This window comes from Pelobates fuscus, chromosome 4, assembly GCF_036172605.1.
Source record: "Pelobates fuscus isolate aPelFus1 chromosome 4, aPelFus1.pri, whole genome shotgun sequence".
NCBI lineage: Eukaryota > Metazoa > Chordata > Amphibia > Anura > Pelobatidae > Pelobates > Pelobates fuscus.
Genome location: NC_086320.1, coordinates 15,366,826 through 15,387,391, shown reverse-complemented (window position 1 = coordinate 15,387,391; position 20,566 = coordinate 15,366,826). Strand labels below are relative to the sequence as shown.

The following is a 20,566-nucleotide window of genomic DNA, read 5'->3' as shown; positions in this document are numbered from 1 at the left end:
CTCCACAGCAATAATACTCCCAGTAATGTGTCTGAGTGTATAACAGAGCTCCACAACAATAATACTCCCAGTTATGTGTCTGAGTGTATAACAGAGCTCCACAGCAATTATACTCCCAGTAATGTGACTCCACAGCAATAATTCTCCCAGTAATGTGTCTGAGTGTATAACAGAGCTCCACAGTAATAATACTCCCAGTAATGTGTCTGAATGTATAACAGAGCTCCACCGCAATAATACTCCCAGTAATGTGTCTGAATGTATTACAGAGCTCCAAAGCAATAAAACTCCCAGTAATGTGTCTGAGTGTATAACAGAGCTCCACAGTAATAATAATCCCAGTAATGTGTATGAGTGTATAACAGAGCTCCACAGCAATAATACTCTCAGTAATGTGTCTGAGTGTATAACAGAGCTCCACAGCAATAATACTCCCAGTAATGTGTCTGAGTGTATAACAGAGCTCCACAGCAATAATACTCCCAGTAAAGTGTCTGAGTGTATAACAGAGCTCCACAGCAATAATTCTCCCAGTAATGTGTCTGAGTGTATAACATAGCTCCACAGTAATAATACTCCCAGTAATGTGTCTAAATGTATAATAGAGCTCCACCGCAATAATACTCCCAGTAATGTGTCTGAATGTATAACAGAGCTCCACAGCAATAAAACTCCCAGTAATGTGTCTGAGTGTATAACAGAGCTCCACAGTAATATTACTCCCAGTAAAGTGTCTGAGTGTATAACAGAGCTCCACAGCAATAATACTCTCAGTAATGTGTCTGAGTGTATAACAGAGCTCCACAGTAATAATACTCCCATTAATGTGTCTGAGTGTATAACAGAGCTCCACAGCAATAATACTCCCAGTAATGTGTCTGAGCACATAAAAAAGTTCCACAACAATAATACTCTCAGTAATGTGTCTGAAGGTATAACAGAGCTCCACAACAATAATACTCCCAGTTATGTGTCTGAGTGTATAACAGAGCTCCACAGCAATTATACTCACAGTATTGTGCCTGGGTGTATAACAGAGCTCCACAGCAATAATTATCCCAGTAATGTGTCTGAGTGTATAACAGAGCTCCACAGTAATAATACTCCCAGTAATGTGTCTGGGTGTATAACAGAGCTCCACAGCAATAATTCTCCTGTAGTGTCCCTTTAAATTCACTTTGACAATTCTAACCGTGCAAAGTATGACTTTTTCAGAAAATTACGAATTTTAGGCCAGAAAGCCAAAACGTTGCTAACTTGGAGAATTTTTCCAGTTTAGCTATTGTGGATTAAAATTTGGAATTAACACTTTAGTAAATAACCCCAATAATCTCAGCCTGGGTGCTTTAGCCTCAGTTTTACAATTTTACATTTTAATTTCTTGAAACTGATGGACATTTTCCGCCATGCTGGCCGTTTACTTCTAAAGTTGTGTCCTTAAGGGGTTAATTTAATAACTTGCCTTCCTTGAATCTTCATAGCCTAACCCTGAGAACATATCTGATCCTTGTTACTTCTGACTAACTATCACAGGGTAGGTTGGGTGTGATAGATTGAAGGGAGGGGTCAATGCAGGTATTCCATGTATAAAAGGGAGAACCCTTCCCTGTGAGTTATTCTGGGATAAATTAAGGAAAGGACTGTAGGTCTGATTGTGCTGTTACCTGTAGTCATGGTAACTTATTTAGTACAGGTAGCCACTGGGGGCCAGATTGGCTCAGCCAGCAGTGATGTCATCTCCATAGCTCTTGTAGGATTAAATGGTGAAAGTCCTAAACAGCTTCTGGGAGATACATTTCCAGCTGGATCTGTGAGTATTGTCTTGTGGATATTCTATATATCACCCCCTTTAAAATCTGTGTCTAGGTGTGATCTGTTAGTTTTGCTGCAGTCTCACTTGTTTTCTCTTAAATAAAATGCTGGTGTGTGTGAGGTATAAGAGAAAAATTGGCACTCTCTCAAAATGTGATTAAATTGCTTTGTATACTTGGTAACTAGTGTGTACGTATCTGTTTGTCTAGAGCAGGCTTCCCGAAACGCTGGCCCTCCCAGATGTTGCTTAACTACAAATCCCCTGATTCTCGATTTCATTCATAGAATCATGGAAGCTGTAGTTCAGCAACATCTTGAGTTTGCGGAAGCCTGGTCTAGAGCGTATACTAGCTTATTTTTATAAAGTGTTCCTCTTTAAGGGACACTCTCTCTAAGGATTACTCACCTGTTATCAATGTCAGTTTTTGTCCAAACTAGTGTGGGTTGGGTTTTTTCTTCTATGAAGTGTAAAATTATGGCACGTTCGGAGTGCTGAAGGTTGTCTATACATGTCATAGAGTATGGCAAGTTGGGGTACAGGTTGGATAACAGGGTTTGTCCTAGTGGCAGAAGGATCACTCCAAAAGGGCTTAATATGTATCCTTTGTCCTCTTTACATGAATGCAAATGTTTATTCCTGATGCTAGTATTAAAAACCCATTTCATGTGACTGGCCCAACTTTACTCCACTTAACACTCACCTTTATTCCTGAGCTGTGTGGGTCTGTCCTGGCCCCTTTTCTTAGATTGAAGTTTAGTCTTTGCCAGTCCAATGATTTCCTGCAGAAACATGCATACCCAACAATGCAATCTGACCAAGATTATAAACACTTCCAAGTGTCTTTATATTATCTTTGTATATTTAAGAGTTTGCTGCCTTAAAAAAAAAAAAAAATAAATAAATAAGTGATTCATGTTTTCTTCTGACTTTTCAGGTACAACAATATGATATTAACACACCAGCAGACCTTGGTCAAATCTTATTTGTACGGCTGTACAAGGAGATGGGTGTCCCGAAGGATAATCCCTGGAAGTGCAAGTATGTGAATGTGACCAGTCCCAGTGGGGAGAGCACTCGATTCCCGTGTTACATGTGGCTCAGTGGGTTAATGACTATGGAAGTTCAAGAAGGGAAAGGTATGAATGTTTTCTTTTTTATATTGGTTCTTGGTGCTAATTGTCTACATCTAGTCAAATGAATTCCTCTAAACCTTTTAGATCACTCTTGGATAGCTATTTATGATGCCTTGAAGCAGTCACATGACACTCTTGTATCATAAGGCTAAAATATTAATGGCATGCTCACCAAAACTGTTGGAATTTCATTGACTTTTGTTACTACCACCAGCTGTGGGAATAAGGCATTACCTTGTTTATCACAAAACCATATCTCTGGAAGTTCCTTTTTGAATCTGCATAGACCTCACTGCTATCTTGCTTTGAAGTGCCAGGAGCTGATGAAAGATGGATTTATCTGAGCACCACTCACAGATGTGTATATGTTCGAATGCAGCAATAAACGCATGTTTTCATTGGGATATTTCTACTAGCCTCTTAAAATAAAGACCTTACAATTTTGCTTTAAAGAACACTCCAATGGAAAGGGGTTTAATAGTTTCAGATATTACTCTACAAATCTGTTAATTGATGAATGGATAATCCTAACTGCCAATAAAACTTTTCAAGATATGGTCCACTGACAGCTATTTGGGTTCCTTTGTGGCCACTAGGGTGTCTGCATATGTTCCGAGAACCTAAAACTATGCACAAGCTTAACAAATAACTTTCACTTGTAGCAAAACTACTGGAACTTGACTTGCAGAATTATTATTTTTATTCAAGAAATAATCTTAACATGGGACTCTAGACTTCATCCAACTGAAAGGACTTTTTTATTTTCTTATGAGTGTGAAGCTACTGATTGGCTAGAGCAATCAGGTTCTCTGTACTTCATGAAACATAACTAAAGAACTTGCAGTTCTGACCGCAAGCTATAAAGGGACAGGTCTGCCTGAAGGGTTGCTGGGTCAGGTGAATGCATGTAAGGCTTCCTGCCAATCAAGGGCAGCCCATGAAGGGAGCGTTGTTCGAGTGACCTACTCATAACACAAGCATTGATGTGCTAGACTGTAAGGACAGATTCCTGGTTCCCAGAACAGTTGGGACAGGATAATAAATCTGAGACTGTCACACTGGGATCAGGGTATTTTGGAGGCGTGAAAAGGCTTTGTTCAATGCATGGGAAGCAAGCTCTCACGTTGGTATTTTTTCTGTTGCAGGAATCATCTTGACAAATGATGTGAACCCCCTCATTGTACAACAGAGGAAAATTGAGCTTGACAGGAATAGAGAAATCTACAGGTAAAATACCTTGGTTACCTAACTTTTGCAATCAACTCAGAAAAATAATATAATATAGTGGTTCCCCTTAATGTTTACTCATTGTCTGTCCACTGTAATGATCTAGTCAGGATGTGAAATAACGTTGGTTGTGGGAAGTGCCTCAATAGCCTTCACACCTGTAACAGGCATGGGTTGGCATTTGTTTTGGCCCACAAATAGAGCAGTTTGTGGGCTGCTGCCTCACCACTGAATAAACTGAACCACACCTTAATTCAGATGGAAGAGGTGTTCTGGTACATGTCTTTATAGCAAAGATGAAAATTGTAGTGCACCAATGGTAATGGAAAGCACTGCATTACATAACCATGCCCAATGCTCCTTCACCTCCAATACAATCTGTGCCAGGAATGAACTGGTTTGTGATGTCAACTGCCACATCTCAGAACACCTAATCTTCACAGAAAGCAAGGTTATTGTTATAGAAGTCAACACTGGGGTAAGCCTAAATGACACATGTAAACTGTACATGTTAATATTCAAACACAGCCCAAACTATATAGTCCACATTATACTGCTTTCAATTCTGGTCTGGATGGAGTACATTTTGCCCAGAAATACGTGTTTAGATGACAGATTCCACATTTCCAGGTGGAAAGTCTACGCAGATGGGGCTCCTTATTGTATTGATGCAAGTGATGCAAAGGAACTTCCTCCTGATGCCAGATTCTCCTTCCAGAAATATGCCAGCTTTAGCTTCACATTGGCTGCAACGTAAGTAATTTGTCACTGCTCTCTCGACCATACTAGCCTTTAACCTACCATCCTCGGTGCTTCTGTGGGTATCGCATGAATAATTTCTTATCACTTATTGACAGTGGATTAGAAATACAGCTTAAAGGCTTCGCCACCTGCCCTGATCCCTGGACTGATTTGAATGATATCAACAAAGTCTTCCTCTACAAAAAGACCCATAACTCTGGTATGTCTACATTTCGTCCATTACTTTGTTTTCTGAAAGCTTGGGTAGCCAGAATGGCCACCATCTGCATCTTGACCATATCAATATATAAAAAAACACTACTTATGACAATTGGTACAGAAGCCATACCAATCCCATGTAAATGAGCCCACTATCTTTATCTGGACTGACTTGTCCAGAGCTATCTTGACCATAAGAGGCTCACCCTGGGCTCTGAGCCTGGTGGGAAGCCATTGGCTTTGAGTTGGTCCTTCTTTACAGTGTGGAAATGCAGTACACTACCTCACTGTATACCAGTGATATTCCTTCTCATTACTCACAGCTGTCATACAGTACCCTTCACTTTAACCTAGCCTTTCCTGCCCCTTATTAGTCCTGACATCCACTGAACATGCAGTCAAATGCTTACACCATATTGCATGCTCATACCCACCATCCATTCACTGTCTAATTACTTCAATCATACAACTCTGTACATTGAGTCACACTTCTACCTACACAATCAGATATGTACTATATTGATGTTCAGCCAACCCTAAAGCTGCCTTTGCATTATGGAAAATGTTGTCCACAAACCTCTAAAATACTGTGATCCTTTAGTGGTCCCTGCTTTGTCCAGAGTGGCCAGGGGGAGCAGAGAATCAGCATCCATGTGTCTGAGTCAAGATTTTCCCCTTGGCCACCATAAAGTGACCTGGTGGAGTCTTGGCTCAAACAGCCTCTGCCAAGCATTTCCTTTGTATGTGTGATGCTTTTAGTCTGAATCTTTAACTACAATAGTCATTATTCCTTCTAAAGGAGGCTTCTATAGAGCTGCCCTAACTACTCTACATTATATTTGAACATCTAGACTACTTCAAAATCTGCATCATTGAGGTTTGAAGGAATGCAGGTTATTGGACATAGAATTCCAACTAAGACTGTATAATATTTGGGAGGTGACTAAAGCAGAATTGCTCTGAATGTAAACATGTTGAACGATACTGCCCAAGATGACCTCCATCTGGGAACACTTAATCAATACACGTTTTCTTCTGGTCAGTGCTGGTGTCTCAGATGTGGAAAGAAGACACCTTCTTTGGTTATGAGTTTCTGAATGGAGTGAACCCTGTATTAATCAGGAAATGTATCAAAATCCCTGGCAACTTCCCTGTAGACCAAGAGATGGTGGCTGCTATCCTTGGGACATCTACAGACCTCAATAAAGAATTGGAGGTATGTGTCATGGTACAGTTAACTTTACACTTGTCACAAATGGCTGTTTCCTGTCATTGTCCTGGTTTCCATCTTGTAAACCTGATATTGAGTTGTCATTTAGAGGATTGCTGGTATCTCTTTATCCCAAACTCAAAGGTTTGTCTTTTCCAGAATGGAAATCTCTATTTGGCAGACTACAGCATTCTAGAGGGAGTTCCTGCTAACACCATTAATGGCCAACAGCAATACCTCGCTGCTCCTTTATGCCTTCTGTGGAAAAACCCTCAGGATCAACTCCTCCCAATGGCCATCCAGGTAAAATGTAATTATTCTGCAACAGATTTAAGAATATCTTGTTGCACACTGTAAACTGCGCAAAATAATGGAGATGTTTTGGAACCCCTCTTGCATGTAGGGTTTATTTTGTCACACCCTACCACCTCAACTCTCTGTACGAGATGGGCTGTCCTCCTCACTAGTCCTCTGTTCAATGTCTCGGGTTTACAATACTTTCCACAGTAGAGTTCCCCCTCTACATTAAGCATTCCACAGAATACATTTTATGGTCACTGGGGCATTTCACCCCACACAAGCATCTTCTCAAGATCACTGGAATGATTGGCCTTAGAAATCCCAATGCTGACTTCCTGTATGTCAGAAATCCATTCAGTGTGGGCTGTGCGAATTTCTTGTTTAGCACATACTTAAAATCTGACATTCTCTACTGTAACGGATCAACTGGCACCCCGACTGGGCACCTGCATTGACTGATGCTTCCTAGCTGATAGCAAGGACTAGAGGCACTGCACCGGACACCACCCCCCGCAGACTCCACAACCACATAGCTTAACTGGAATCTCGCCATCTTCCTTCCACCCTGGATCAACCTCTGACATCCAGGACCATGTGGGGGAGACCTCTCCTCCAGGAGAGCGTAACAGGAACACCTCTTAAAAGAGCTTAAGTGATTAGCGCCCAGGGGAGTATACAAAGTATAACAATCTGCAGTATGATTATAGCAGTACCAATTCAATCACAAGACTAAATGTTGAGGGTCAAACAGGAACAGCAGATCTGATGGTTTATTGAACAGCTTGGTCTTTTATACAGTTTTCCCCACAAGGTTGCCACCCAGGTGGGGGCACAGGAACAACAAGCCAATAAATGGTTATACATTCAGTCACTTCCATACAGTGTACACAATCCCTCCCCTTCCTGTGATATAATTAACGAAGACAATGGACTAACTCTATTAACTATAAGCAGAAAAAACATACATTATTACAACCCCAAAATGCAACATATCCCCTGGGTGAACAACATATCCAAAAATCACTTAGATCGGTTCAGGAATTTCCTGGAAGTCTTATTTTTGCCCCACCATGCACATAGTCCCATGCCCAAAATAGTTCCATACACTCAACAACACTGCTGGACAATTTAAGATGTCTGAATCTATTCCTGTTCAAGGGACAAACAGTACTTTTGAACATGGGTTATCACAGGGCCCATAGTCCCAGGGTAGGAGGCTGGCAAACAGGCCCCTCCAAAAACTAGTGGTGAAGTTGCGCTTGTCAAATCTACTAAGCATTGACCAATTCTTCAGACTAACAAGGACAAGATGCACTGAGAATGGGCTTTTTGTGTGAAATATTTACTAAATAGCTTTGTTCCACGATAAATGTGGTAGCACTTGTTGCAGAGGATACTGAAGTTTAGTTATTTTAAAGGGACTCTCCAGTGCCAGGAAAAGCCGTTGTCCTGGCACTGCAGGTCCCCTCTCCCTCCCCATCCCAAGTTGCTGAAGGGGTTAAAACCCCTTCAGTGACTTACCTGTATCTAGCACCGATGCTCCTCCGTCTTCTGGCAGGGAAGGCATTGCACTCACATTGGACCTCCCCATAGGAAAGCATTGAATAATGCTCTACAATGAGGATTAAGCAAAGCTGGAGGTCCTCATGTAGCGTGAGGACGTCAGCATAGTTAGAAAACACTTTTTGTGTTCTATGAACATGGAAGTGTCCTAGTGGCGGTTTACTAGACAGCCACTAGAGGACTTAACCCTGCAAGGTAAATATTCCAGTTTATGAAAACTGTAATAATTACGCTTGCAGGGTTAAGGGTAGTGGCAGTTGACACCCAGACCTCTCCAATGGGCAGAAGTGGTCTGGGTACCTGGAGTGTCCATTTAAGAGCTAATAAAGTAGCTGCTGAGAAACTCGGATACAACAAAATACAAGTACTTTAGTGTTTGTGTTTTTTGGTTTTTATTTTACTGGTCTCCCCTCAACTGGCCCTGCCTCTATGGTTGATAGATATGGCTGATTCAGCCAATCCACACTGACACAGGAAGCACCTCTAGTGACCATCTGAGTGTCTGTCTGTCTGTCACTAGGAAGCAATGTAAACACTGCCTTTTCTCTAAAGTCAGTGTTTACATTGAAAAGCCTGCAGGGACAGGCTATAGACACCAGAACCACTACCTTAAACTGTGTGTGCATGCCTGCTAGTGAGTAGGCTTGCATGTGCCTGCTACTGAGTGAGCTTGTGTTCTTATGTCAATGACCTCAAGTATATCGGTGAGATTGATACACAACCTTATAGACAATCAGCTTGTGTCAGTGAGATTCTCTGTCTGCATGGGAGTATGCTTACTGTATAATTAAAAAATGTTACTCTGAAAGGACCAATATTTTATATAGGAAAAAGCCATCTCTCTATCCTCATGCAACAATATGGGGCTGGCTTTTTTTTTTTTTTTCTTCCCGGGCTGCTTTGGAATCCCCAGTCCAGCTCTGCCCACATGCTGAGCAGTGATTATAGCCCTTCCCAGTAACTAGACAACACAATTCTAGGAGTGTAACTGATTTTTAATGAGCCAAACTCTGCCTTTTATGCACAGACTCCAGCAGGGGGTCTCAATTGTATTCAGCACAAGCCTCTCCCAGGAATTTCTGGTCCTGGGAGAGAATTGCATTAGATTGGTAAGCTATCTCCCAGTAACCGAGCAAAACAGATATAAAACCTAAAGATATATAACCCCACAAATAATGCATCTTTAGCCCCAATCTGAGCGTCCAAGTTCTCCAAATGGCACTCAGATCCAGGAAGTGTAGTGTAAATGCCACAGTGTCAAAGTTCTGACTGGCCGCACACATGGTCCTATGCCCAAACTAGTTCCAGGGTGTTGGTGCTTTTGCCGGGCAACTTTCAGGAGCTCCTGTGGCCGCAATACAGGGTGCTCTGTCTGGCTCTTGGGTAGTGTTTGTGCCCCTTAGACTCATGCACTTTCTCCTGGCAACACTCATTTGCATGAAGGGAAAGCTACTAATGACAGCTGGGCAGGGTAACTCCCAAATTTATCCCAGACATGGGCCATGGACATGAGGCCAACTTCCATAGTCCTCCAGGAGTCCATGGGAAGGAGAATTTATCACTTACCGGAGTCCAGTGCCAATGTCCCTCAGCAATGGCTCGGCTCTGCCCATGCTCCTGCAGGGGAGACCTAATGTGCAATGGTTGCACTTGCATTAATCAGTGGTTTCCTATGGGGATTCCGGTGACACTGGAAGTCCTCATGCATAGTGAGGATGTCCCTTGTCACTTAGGCAACCAAGTCACCTATCCACCCAGAAGTCTCTCTAGTGGTAGACTGCCACTAGAGGAGTTGGACCTAGCGAGTAACTATTCCAGTTTATAGAAGCCGGAATAATTACACAATCAGGGTTAAGGGTGATGGGCGTTTGCACCCAGACCACTTCAATGAGCTGAAGTGGTCTGGGTGCCTAGTGTCCATTTAAGTGAGGGCATAACTGAAATAAACTCAACCCTCAAACTGGGGGTTGATATATGAAACAAGACACTGTAATATTGCATACAAAATCTAAGCTTTGTTCCTGTAAGCTCTTAATCATTGTCACTGAGGGGGTAAAGTCTGCCACATTAAAGTGAACATAAGTTCTCTTGTTTAAAGCCTATACCACCAAAAGGCTCTAACATGAGGTTTTTAAGGTGGCAAACAGACCTTGCTCCCTCTGTTCCTGTAAGATTTTAATCACTGGCTTGATTCTCATATATATTACTGTCTTGATCTATCAACCCCCAAATTGTTCAAGGATTAAGTGTGTATTTCAGTCCTGCTCACACTCTAGGTAAAAAGTCCCACCTCCTTAAATATAAATTGAGTTGGCTTGTATTTTAGCTTCTCCAGACTGGTGGAGGGGAACTGAAACTGATTTTTAGAGTTGCAAGTATGCATGTCATTTGGTGCTATATCTTGCTAAAGTCTCTTTTGCCTCACCCTACCAGGATAACTTAATCCATGTCACCAAATCTTGCCCCTCTCCCTCCCCCTGCAGTTTAAATGTTGGGTGGAGCTGGTAATAAGAGGGTGTTGGTGACCAAAGCATACAGCTCAATATAACTATATATGATTTATTTTTGACAATCCACCTTGTCTCGTGTTCCATCTAGTTGGGCCAAACTCCTGGACCAAATAACCCCATCTTCCTATCCAGTGATCCCGAGTGGGATTGGACCCTTGCCAAAATCTGGGTACGCAATTCAGACTTACAGGTGCATGAAATTGGACCTCATCTACTTCGCACCCATCTCCTTGCTGAGGTTTTTAATATTGCTACAGCCAGGCAACTTCCAATGGGACATCCTCTGTATAAGGTAGGAATTGGCATGGCCAATACAAAGAACACTCCTAATTCAGTATTTATTGCCACCCCTGTTGTGAGCACCTGCTCTGGATATGCTTCTTGCAGTGTCTTGGCTATTACACAATCCAGGGAACACTCAGTTTTTGCAAAGCTAGCTCAGATGATGTGTACTATAGTAATATACTATATGCAAAACTCCCATATTTTATGGAAATATTATTCAGTCCACAATGAAATTTGACGGCCTCACTTGGATATAAAAGGCTAACATTAAAAGCACACACTGTCAAGCAAAAACCATTCTGCACCTAAAGAAACTATAGAAGGTCGGAAAGTCAAGAGAAACAATAGTTTGGCCTTCTCCTGTAAGTTTGTTTTGGTGCTGAATAACTGGGCTTTATGCTCCAGTGAGTTCCCTCTGGCACTCTTGTCAGTGGACAAAGAAACAATGGTCATTTTATAAAACTCTCTGCTCCTGTCTGGGGAACACCATAAGGAGCTGCCTTCATACTTGGTGCTGTAAATGAATTCTCAACTTCTATGCAATATCTGCGAAGGCTCTCTGAAATGTTCAGTTTTTGTACTTTCTCTTCCAGCTCATTGTTCCTCATCTTCGCTATACTTTGGAAATCAATGTTTTGGCAAGAATCCAACTCATTGGCCCTGGAGGTCTCTTCGATGAGGTGATTTCTCTCTATCTAAACTTGGCCAGTAGCTAGATGGGTACTGGGGATGGAGGGGATAGAAACGAATACTGCATATTTCAGGACTATGTAACCAAAACACTTGTGTAACCTCAACTCCAGTTTTGTAGATGAGATTGTAAATAATACCTCTATCCCTGCCCAGGCTTTTGTGACTGGAAATGGAGGTGTACCTGTTCTACTAAAGAAAGCCATGGATGAATTGACCTATACCTGCCTCTGCCTCCCTGATGACATCAAAGAAAGAGGAATGGAGTCTATTCCCAATTACTATTACAGGGAAGATGGGATGAAGGTCTGGCTGGCAGTAGAGAGGTAACATGTTTGTAGCATGTAATCTAAATGGTGGGTGACGTGTAACTCCCCAGCATCCTGTCCACTTGAGTAAATGGGGTGGCCTCATTGTTCGCCTCTAACTAATCGTCAATTTGTGTAAGTGAATTGTATACATGTTATTGCAAAAGCCTGTAAAACTATGAATATCTAAATGTCCTTGATCCTCTTGGATCGTAACCAATGCTTTAAAACATTTTATTATTTTTTTTCTCCACTCTTACAAGACTTGTGTCTGGCATTGTAAATTATTACTATAAAGATGATGATATGGTCAGCAAAGATCCTGAGCTTCAGGCTTGGGTGGAAGAAATCTTCACAAAAGGCTTCTTGGGACGTACATCTACAGGTAAATGTGCAGAGTCTGTTATAAGCATATCTTGTCAGAGTAAGGGATTGCTTTTAGTGGCTACTTGCATTGTCCTATTAACTGTAAACCTTGTGTGGGTATTGGACTATTGTCTCTAGCATAGTTAAAATCTATTGATGTGACAATCCTACACTACCAGTAGACACAGGGTTTTGTATTTTAAAGGAACATTAACTCATCCTAAAAAATGTCTTGGTACAGATGCTCCCCCTCAATGTAAATATAGTTTCTCAAGCTGTCTTCTCCTTGAACACCTATTTCAGTTACCCTCCCCTCTCAAAGATTAACTTCAACTCCGCAAAATGAAGTCTATTTAAAGTACAGAATAACAGTTCTATGATCTGTTCCACAGGAGTCCCTTCTTCTCTGGGAACACGGACAGAGCTAATTAAATACCTGACCATGGTGATCTTCACATGTTCTGGCCAGCATGCTGCTGTCAACAGTGGGCAGGTGAGTAGGCTCCTATCTTGGCCCAGTAGCATGGAAGCAGTATTCCTGTAAACATTGTTCACAAGTCTCCACCATGAAGTCTAAAACTGCAATAACACTATATAGTGGGAACACCATTGTAACTCATTCCCATTCAATGCTAAAATTTCTAACCCTTACAGCAGTTATCTACAAAATGGCAATGGGCTAAAAGGACAGGGCGACTGCACCCAGACAATCTAATTGAGATTAACTTGTTTGGATGCATTTAGTAGTCCATTTAAAGACTTAAATGAAAGGCAGTGAGTTAAAATTCTCAACTAACATTTCCACACAGTTTGACTTCTTCTCTTGGCTGCCCAATGGTCCATCATCAATGAGAAAGCCGCCACCTCCTGTGAAGGGTGCTGCCACTTACCAGACCCTGCTAGATGCCTTGCCAGAAGTAAACACAACCACTAATGCCATGGCTGTTGAGTGGCTGCTTAGTCATGAACCAGAGGACAAGGTTAGTATGCAGTTGTGAGTATGGGTTAGTGGGGAACGCTGGGATTTCACATTGCATATTACAATCACGTTTTAGCAGCAAGCCCTCACCAGCCATATCTTAATGGAAAATTCCACTTCCCAAATACTAGTTTCATAGACTGAAGAGACATGTGTGCAGAGGTTGGGCTTTACATAGAATGTCTTGTTCCCAATTGGAACATGGTTGAATGTGGAACACTTTTCTTTACAAATGTACCTTCAGTTAATCCAGCCTTCCTTATCCCAGAGACCTCTAGGAAACTTTCAAAATGAGCGTTTTACAGAGGAGACTCCACAAGCCATAATAAAGGAATTTCAGGAAAGTTTAGAAGGTATTTCCAAGCAGATCCAGGAGAGAAACTCTACTATCCAAGGCTTGACCTACCTATATCTGGATCCAAAGAACATTGAGAGCAGCGTGTCAATTTAACATCTCCAGGAATGATGGTTCTAGATGTTTCAAGAATCTAATATATGCCTCACAGCAGATGGCTTGACACATGCTAGATCACCACTATAACTTATGGCTTCTGCTACACTTACTAATCCTCGCCAGTGTTTTCTGTGCAAATAAAACCAATGCTTTGCTTGTACTGCCACAAATGAGTGTTTTTGTATTTTTGGTGGGGAATTAACATTGGACAGTAGAGACTAATTCTGGTATCCTAAATGAGATTCAGAAGCTAGGGCAGCTAGCTATTTTTTTTTTTTTTTGTATGCTCTACCCCACTAAACGCAGTAACATCAAACCTGGCCCATAAGTCATAGTGCCAACTTGCAAAACCCAAAACTTGGAGAGTCCTGATCTACAGTACATGTGACAACCTGCCCTAACCATCTTTAATTTAACCAAGTCCAAGTTGTTTCCCCTTTAGTTTGGTATCACTACCAAACACAGACCACCTCACTTGCTCATTGGCTTCAAAACCAGCACAATCTCAAGTGCTCTTTGTGGCTGCCATTCGTATAACCGAAACCATGTGCTCTGGAAAGTGGCAGCCATTTTGTCTGCCAAACACAGGCAGTGGTACAATGTCCTAGAGTGTATGGAACTCAAATGGATACTTTGTGCCACCGCCTGTTGCTGTTCCTGACAAGCCAAGAGAGCACTGTTTGGTGAAAAGACCCTTCCAAACGAGGCAACTATTCGCTCCCTAAAGTCAGGGCAACAATTTGTTTAAATTAATTTAGGAACTCCCTGTTACGGCTCCCCCGGTAGAGGGGTTACAGCCGTATTGGATGTTCCCTTACCGAATAAAGAGGTAGCCACTGAGCGCTCCAAACTGCCGGACAACAATCACCTGAACCAGCCAGTCTCCAAACAGCCGAACAAGCATAATCCATACAAATAATCCCCCCCCACAATGACGAGACAAAGCTCTGTATTGAGGGTCAGCAGGAATATGGTTTATTGAGGGCTACCTGCCTGGTATTTATGCAGGTCTCCCACCTGGTGGACACTCCCCTAGGGGACCAAATGGGAGACTGTGACAAGGACATTACAACAACCAATCAGTGTTACACCTGTAGCCATGCCCCTTTAATTACCCAAGACCCTCTGATATGCCCGGGAGATAATTGAATTACTAAACAATTATCTCCCTGGACAAAGACCATTTTAAGTGACCATAACAAAATGCATAAAAATATATAACTTTACAATAAATGGTAATAATACAGGCATTCAACGTGTCCCGAGAGAGCTGGGATCTGAGCACACAAGTACCGTATAGCGCTCCGATCCTATGCACACAGTCCAATCGCTGTGGAGTCAATGTGTTCACAAAGTCTGTTCTCCATACAAATCGACTCCACGGGATGGCTATCTGGGGTATGGCTTATTTGCGGACAGAATACAGGGACCTTCGTGAGGTCGGCGGCTTCAGCGGTGTTCGTGCCAAAAGTGTCCATTTTGAGTTCCATGAGTTTACCTCTGAACACAGCTGAGCATTCGTGGATTTAAAATGGCCGCGACCTCGTGTTCGGGATACGAACGGCGGCCACCCAGCTACAGGCATCAATTAAGAGGTTTCTGCGGTTAACCTCAACGTTCTAATGGGGCCAAGAGGTTAACCAGCAGCACACTTCTCTACTGGGTGGCCGGCCGTTCAGGAGTTTTGTTTGGTAGTTTCCGGGAAGCATACAGAGTTCCACACAAATGGGAAAGACATGAATCAAACAAAGCAACATGAATTCAAGCACACAAAGTCACAGTAGTTCCATGCAAATCAAATACAGAGGGATCTGTCACACAAGTGATACCACTTCTGGAACTAAGTTGGTAAAGTGCCATGTGTGCGGTCGGTCAAAACTTTACCTCGGTGGAGTTTCGGCTGTATCATTGGTATCTGAGCGCTAGTTGGACAACTTGGCCGCTCAGATCCGAGTTGTGTTGATGTTTGCTTTATTTTGAATGTGCGAATTGGTGAAGGCAAACTCAATTATCTCCTTGACACCTGGGCATTTTTTTTCCTATATTTTTTCTGGAGACCCCATGCTGGGTGTCTGTATAAAAGCAGGTAATATGACTATAATCCTTTATTTTTGCAGTGCTTATAATGGTTACAGGCTTACAAATGGTACCCCAACGGCATTCCATATGTTTAGTGCGAAACATTTGTTACAGTGGGTAGCAGGTAGACAAAGCACTTTTTTTTTTTGTAAGATATTGCATATTAAACAGGCTTAAACGTAGATTAAAAGTACTGATTACACAAGAGTGTCAGACTAGTTGGCTTCGCTGATATGTTATAACATGCTTTGAGATATAGCTGGCTGCACGTAGGGTGATAGAGTAAATTAAATGGTAAACGTTAAGCTTAACATCAGCATTTTACAAAAAGAACAAAAAAAGAAAAAAGAAAAATCTGCCAGGTTGCAAATTGACTATAAACATGAATAAACCAAAAACAATATGGATGAACAAGAGGGTAGTTCCAGATTCTAAGATATGTAATTGCTGTTGCTCCATTTGGGAATGTGAGCACATTTTGTTTAACTGTGAATGTGAGCTGGGTACTCACTAGGCAGGCATGGGGTGAAGTTACTTAGGTTATGTCCCTTGATATCGCTTTATCTAGTGGGGAATACCTGTATTGCTGTTCAGGGTGGGTAGGTTGCTCTAAGGGCTTGAGTTAGGAACGCTCAAGTTCTGTATGGGGGTTTTAGCGGGTCAATGATAGAAGTGGTTGGGGGGGGTTAGGCCCGTGGCCGGAGCACTCGGGTACTATGCTGTGCATCTTACTCGTTACGGTGACATACAATGTTAGACCAACATCAGGTTATGTACAGCAATTGCTAAACAGAAGGGGCTAAAACTTACAATCAGCGTATAAGCTGGATACCGTTGTGAAACGGTGCCTTTGGCATGGTTCTGCTAGTGATACTGGCGCTAAGTTTGGAGTTGCCCGTCTATGCGGTAGCGATCCTGTCCTAAGTCCAATGCGTTGCCTGGGTTATCTAGGGGCAGGCTGTCACAGTAGGAGGCCTATAAGTGATCAGTTGAAGGGTGAGCACAGGTATCTGTAGCGAGGCACAAAGTGGAGTTAGAATTCTATGGACAGGCCCTGTGGGTTCAGCTAGGTTAACAGGTCTACATAACAAGCCTGGTCCCTGGTAAGTATCCTAAGAGAGGCCATATATCCTTAAGAGTGGTCGGGGAGGCGACCTCATACATTAATATTATGCGTCTTGTAGTATCTGAATAAGAGTATATAACAAGGCAGGTAGCAATAATAAAACAAATTGTAAGGGAGAGTGTAAGTCTCTGGTTGTGCAATCAATTATAGTTCGAACAGAACGTCAAGTGTCCCGTTCTGCGTCCAGGTGGGCATCCTGGGTGTAGGCCATAGGTGTCGTGCAGCTGGTGTTCCAGGTGCTCTTCATGGGATGGTCTTGGAGTCGGACCACGTTCGCCTGAGACCACTCAGTCCAAGGGCCAACAACAAAATGGTAGGTGAGGGGCCTTAAGTCCGTCTGTCTCAGCGTGAGTCCGCCGATATTGCTGTTTGGGTGGAGTGTCTCAGGACAAATGTCTCGGAGGTGGCCGGATTCCCCATATGGGAGCTGGAGGGCTTGTTAGGCTGTTGGATGGTGTCTTGAGGGAGGCCCCATGTCGCCAGGTGCTTTGTTGCCTCTGGGAGGTCGGATATTAGATAGGTGTCAGTCCCGTGAAGCACTTGCAGTTTGCGGGGTGGGCGCCATTGGTATTGTATGTTGCGTGCGCGGAGTAAGGTGGTGAGGGGCCTGAGGGTTGCGCGCCATTGCATTGTTCCCCTAGAGAGGTCCATGTAAAACGAGAGGGACATGTCCTCAAAGGCATATGGTGTATTTCCCCTGGTGGCTGCCATTACTGCCAATTTATCCTGGCGTTTATGGAATTTGACAATAATGTCCCTGGGTGCCGTCTGTGGGGCTGTCGTGGGTTTGGGTATACGGAATGCACCGTCGATGCTTATGCCCTTGGCCTGTCTTGAGGGGAGAATCGTGCTTACCAGACGCCGAATGAGATGAGGCACCTCGACATACGAGAGAGAGTCCGCTATACCCCTGATCTTGAGGTTTTGGGCCCGCCGTGTGTCTTCCATTGCCGCCATTTTGTGTTGCAGCTGTAGGGTGGCGACATCTCTCTGCATAGTGGCAAGTTGCTGTGTATGGCTCATTGTGTTTCGCTCGACGATATCCACGCGGTCCGACAGGCCTTGGATGTCTCTTTTCATTTCTGCCATGTCGGCCTGGATGCCTCGACGGAGCTCCGCCAACAGCTCCCTCATCTCCACTTTTGTGACCGGAGCTGCATCCGTCTGTGCCTTGGGTGTTGTCGGCGGTTTTGAAGCGGGTAAGGCCACCTCTTCTTGGTCTGAGAATGGGTCGTCTGAATTGGTAAAGTCGTCCACATAGCCCATGTAGTCCGCCATGTTGGGCTCTAGGGCCCCTTGCGCCCTTCGCCACAAGTCCCCAATACTTGCTCTCGGACGTGTTCCGTCTGATTTTAGTTTTTTACTCTTCTTCCCCATGCTGTCTAGGTTGTTGGAGCAATCAGCTTGGTCGTGTGGTTTTGGGGGGGGTAATATTTTGTAGTTTTGTGGAAATAGGCTTGTAATACCACGGAGCTCACTGAAGATGCGACCGCTCTGTTCGGCTGTTGGCTCCCCTTCATCAAATCTTGACTGACTGGGTATGCGGCGACTGAGAGCATTAATCACATGCGGGATTCTGGGAGTCTTTGAACTAACGTATCACTCAGGATACAGGAGGTTTGTTGCAATATGCAAGAGGGGAAGGTCTAGTAAAGGACTATTCCAAGCTCTGTAACAAGTGGTTATGGTTCCAACCGTCCCTGGTACGCTCCTATTTTATACAGTCTTTTCAATCAGACTCCTTACCGGAGGTGTTCCTTTATTTACGTCTACTGCTGGAGAGTAGGAAGTTTCTCTAGGAGAGCATTTTATAGCATGCTTGTACATCTGAGTAAGGAGTGTTGTCTCGTTAAGTCCTTGGCTAGACAGTGAATGCATGCATTGTTACCTATAAACACCTCAAACATTCATAAAAACCTTAACCTTGCACGACAATATAAAATCTTGCAGATAAGAATAGGGCTCAAATAAAAGGAAAACACTCAATTGTCTGACACTTAAAATGTTATCCAATTTCATAGCAAGACTGGCTAAATATATAGCAAAGTGCATTATAATTCATATTTAGTGAAAGCTGACATTCCATAATATTTTACATCTTCACATATGGTCTATGCCATCATGCAGGAATTTGATTCTTAGTGACTGCATAGAACCTCATGCAGTAAAGGTACATGCAGTGGTTAAATCCTTGCCTGTATAAGAAACCTCCAGGTAAAGGAACAATCCAATCACCATAACCACTACAGCACTGTTTTGGTCCCATGGTGCACTCTTGGATTAAGTAGTCAGTTTAAGTTTTTACAACTTGCCTTGGGACTGCTGGATTAGGGGCAGTAGTGAGGTGTACTGTGAGGAGTGTAGAGGGGGCAGATTTGAAGCAATTTCTTCAATACATTTATGGGGACTTTCCATGTCACACTATTTTTTTAGGATGTGTAACTATAGCGTAACACCAATGGAGGGGGGGAAAGATGCTGATTCAATAGGGACAAACATAAAGCCTGTACTTCGTCAGTCATAGCTTCGGTCTCAAATTAAACTCTGTTGTACAAATAAAGTCCTTCAAGACACAGAGTAAAGGATCATGTCTGAGTTAGGGAAGCGCTGACACCATACCAAGAACTGTGACTTGCATACAAATCCAACATCAAACATACACCTACAGGTTCCCATTTCTGGTTATGTTATTTGATATCAGTCTTTTGACAAATACAACAAAATGTACCGTGCCACATGTATGAACAGCACCTAAACTGTAGATGGCGCTGTTTAGTTCAATTTCTGTTTGTATATACCTGTGAACGTGTTCATCTACTCACAGGAAAGGAGTTCTGCATTGCTCTCTCCCTCCTCCCTTATTCTGCGTGCTGTTCTCAATCCTTTCTGTTTTATCCTCATACGTTATGCCTTGTGCTGCATTCTGTGAGGCTTCCGGTGTCTTCCTGATACAGAACCAACAAATCTCTCACCATCCTGTCCAGCCTTTCAATATGAATATGTATCTATACATCACTGCAAAGTAGCACTCGTGTTGACTATATATCTAATGGCTATTGGAGTGGAACAAAAAAAACTACATTTATAAAAAATAGGCACAGGGATTTGGAATAGAGCCACGTAACTTTTTTCTTTGGTTTTTACTGCATGTATTGGAGCTGATGTACTATGGTTATTGCTGCCGCCCAGGAGTAGTGGGAGTTTGAGCTTGTGACTTTGTTTGTGTATTAGCTGTGAACATGTGTCTGTGTGTGTTTGGAGACAGTATGTATATGTGTCTGAGAGTGTGTATGTCTACCAGTCTGTATCGGTGTGGATCAGGGACAGTGTATTTATGTCTGAGTATGTATCTGTGTGTATTTATAATGTTGTGTGATTTCTGCTTATGGCCTCCTGCCGTCTCTTCCCCTAGAAGATTGTCTTTACGATGATCATAAGTGATCACTTTTTATCTCCAGAGTCTAGAACACCCACACACTGCTAGATTGTAAGCTCATTGATCGGGTTTTCTATTCCTTCTTTATCAGTTGCATATTGCCAGATATTATGTGACCATTGCACCA

General features: G+C 42.8%; 1 protein-coding gene across 1 annotated transcript; it reads left to right on the top strand.

The window, feature by feature from the left end:
* The first annotated feature begins 1,631 nt into the window (after positions 1-1,631).
* On the top strand, positions 1,632-13,959 carry LOC134608297 (hydroperoxide isomerase ALOXE3-like). Its single transcript, XM_063450996.1, has 14 exons — positions 1,632-1,810; positions 2,748-2,949; positions 4,092-4,173; positions 4,804-4,926; positions 5,031-5,134; positions 6,177-6,349; positions 6,503-6,646; positions 10,805-11,008; positions 11,595-11,681; positions 11,848-12,017; positions 12,263-12,384; positions 12,758-12,858; positions 13,175-13,345; positions 13,613-13,959. The coding sequence occupies exons 1-14, from the start codon at positions 1,673-1,675 to the stop codon at positions 13,793-13,795; spliced, it is 2,004 nt and encodes a 667-aa protein (XP_063307066.1). The 5' UTR covers positions 1,632-1,672; the 3' UTR covers positions 13,796-13,959.
* Positions 13,960-20,566: the final 6,607 nt, after the last annotated feature.